The sequence below is a fragment of the Merops nubicus genome, unplaced genomic scaffold (assembly GCF_000691845.1).
Source record: "Merops nubicus isolate BGI_N331 unplaced genomic scaffold, ASM69184v1 scaffold5628, whole genome shotgun sequence".
Classification (NCBI taxonomy): domain Eukaryota; kingdom Metazoa; phylum Chordata; class Aves; order Coraciiformes; family Meropidae; genus Merops; species Merops nubicus.
Genome location: NW_008627627.1, coordinates 391 through 2655, shown reverse-complemented (window position 1 = coordinate 2655; position 2265 = coordinate 391). Strand labels below are relative to the sequence as shown.

Below are 2265 nucleotides of genomic sequence, written 5' to 3'. Positions count from 1 at the left end.
CCCTTCCCCAGCAGCTCTGTTGCCCTTCTCTGGCCACGCTCCAGCCCCTCAAGGTCCTTCTTGGATTGAGGAGCCCAAAACTGAGCCCAGGATGGGATGTGTGGCCTCCCCAGTGCCCAGTCCAAGGGGCTGATCCCTGCCCTCCTCATGAGAAGCGACTGGTGCTGGTGGGGTGGGCCTGGGGCCATGGGGGCACATCTTGGTGTGATGGGGGGACACCCCTTCCCCCCCACCGAGGGCCACCAGAGCTGTCTCCTGCTGCCAGGTCCCTCCTCTCTTCCCAGCTGGAGGCATCTCATCCCAGATTTGAGTAGAGGAGCAGCAGGAAGGAAACAAGATGCTGGGGAGAGTGTTTGAGTTGGAAAATACCTTCTTCCTCAGAAAGCTTTTCTCCCAGCCTGGTGAGTTTGGCTCTCAGCTCTGAAACAGTGATGACTCCTCTCTTCTGCCTGTCTATCATGGACAGGGCTGTGAGGATTTCCTTCTCAGGCTCCTCCTGCTTCATCTGCCTGTACATTATGTTCAGGAAAGTGGAGAAATCCAACTCTGCGTTTCTGTCTGGAAAAAACAGGAGCAGATTCTTTGGGAACGACTTGGCTTTGCAGGCTGGATCCCCCCCCAGCATCCTCCCTCTCTCCACACCCAGTTCCCCTTCCCAGGGCACGTTCCCCCTTTGCCTGGCTGGTCTGGACCAGGGTGGATTCCCTGCTGGGGGCTTTCTCCTGGTCAGAAAACCCATTTAGAGCTTTGCTAGAATCGTGCCCTGAGAGCTTGTACCCAGAATTTTGAACCCCCCCATCTTATCTCATGATTCTGCTTTGGTCTTTGTGCCATGCTTTGGCTTCACACACCTCTGCAGAGATGTAACTGTCTCTGCTCCCCTGTTTCTGCTGGCTGGGACATTTCCCAGCCTCATAATCCAGAATCAACATGTTTTCCTCCCATTGTGTGTCAGTTTGACTTTTCAATGGCACTATTTTGATCTGGGTGCTGGGCTGGCTTTGTTCAGAGCACCTCAGGCCACGTTTGGGTGGCTGCTCCTGGTCGTGCTGCATGGCCTGGGCTGGTCCACCAGCGAGTGGCTCTCATCTCCCAGGCTCCAGGCAGCCTCCTTGGCCAAAGAAAAGTGGAATTTCTCCAACCCCATCCCAGCTGCTTTCTTCAGGTCTCTCACCGATCTTGTGGAGGTGCAGGTGCCTCTGCACCTCCCCTGGGGTGGGGCTGGCTCCCAGGCACCTCATCACGGCCAGCAGCTCCGAGGCTTTGATCTTCCCTTTCTGCTTCTTGTCGTACAGGGAGAAACATTCCTTGAACTCTAATTAAAAACCAAAACTCTGTTATGCCACCTCAGAGCCCATTCATCTCCCAGCGCCCCGGCCGGTGGTGGTTGGGAGGGTTCCAGCTCTGGGGTATTGTGTCTCTTCAGGGTGTCTCCTTTCAGGGCAGAGGATGGACTGTGGGGGGAGGGACCCTGAGGAAGGTGCCAAGGACAATTAAAATCCAGGCTCGTGGACAATTAAAACCCAGGCTCGTGGATAGCTGAGCTGATTGGGGTCCTTCAACCTAATGAAGCAAGTCTGAAAGGGGAGGGAAGGCTTTCAAATATGCAGAATACTGTTAAAAAGTGCTTTTCTCTGCCTTCCTAGAATTGTTTTGGTTGGAAGAGAGCTTTAAGGTCATTAAGATAATTTAACCCAGCAGTGCCAGGTCCCCACTGCCCCGTGTCCCTCACACCACATCTCCACGGCTTGGAAACCCCTCCAGGGGTGGGGACTCCACCACTGCCCTGGGCAGCCTGGCACAGCCCTGGGCAACCCTCCAGGGGAACAAATTGTTCCTCAGGGACAACCTCAACCTCCCCTGGGGCAACTTGAGGCTGTTCCCTCTTGTCCTGTCCCTTGTTCCTTGGGAGCAGAGCCCGACCCCCCCCTGGCTCCAGGCTCCTGTCAGGAGCTGTGCAGAGCCAGAAGGTCTCCCCTGAGCCTCCTTTGCTCCAGGCTCAGCACCCCCAGCTCCCTCAGCTGCTCCTCCCCACACTTCCAGAGGGGGTAGGAGAGGATGCTGAAGGAATGAGCTGTAAGGAGCAGGGGAGAGTGCTGCTCTGGTCCCTGCCACGGCCCCAGCACTGATCTCACCCCAGCCTCCTCCTCCTCCTCCTCCTTTCCTGCCACAATCCCGCAGAGCTGCTGAGCCCCAGGCACTGCAGATTAACAGATTTGCAATAATACTCTTATTTCAGCTTTCTTCTGCCATCCTCGTGGCCAG

General features: G+C 56.0%; 1 protein-coding gene across 1 annotated transcript in view; it reads right to left on the bottom strand.

Moving 5' to 3' along the window:
* The window catches only part of CALML4 (calmodulin-like 4), a gene marked incomplete at its 5' end in the record, with an annotated part of 4568 nt that overhangs the window by 1997 nt on the left and 306 nt on the right, over positions 1-2265 (bottom strand). The window contains 2 exons of the mRNA XM_008946368.1: positions 370-558; positions 1175-1315. Of these exons, the coding sequence (XP_008944616.1) occupies positions 370-558; positions 1175-1315 (330 nt within the window). The remainder of the gene's footprint in view (positions 1-369; positions 559-1174; positions 1316-2265) is intronic.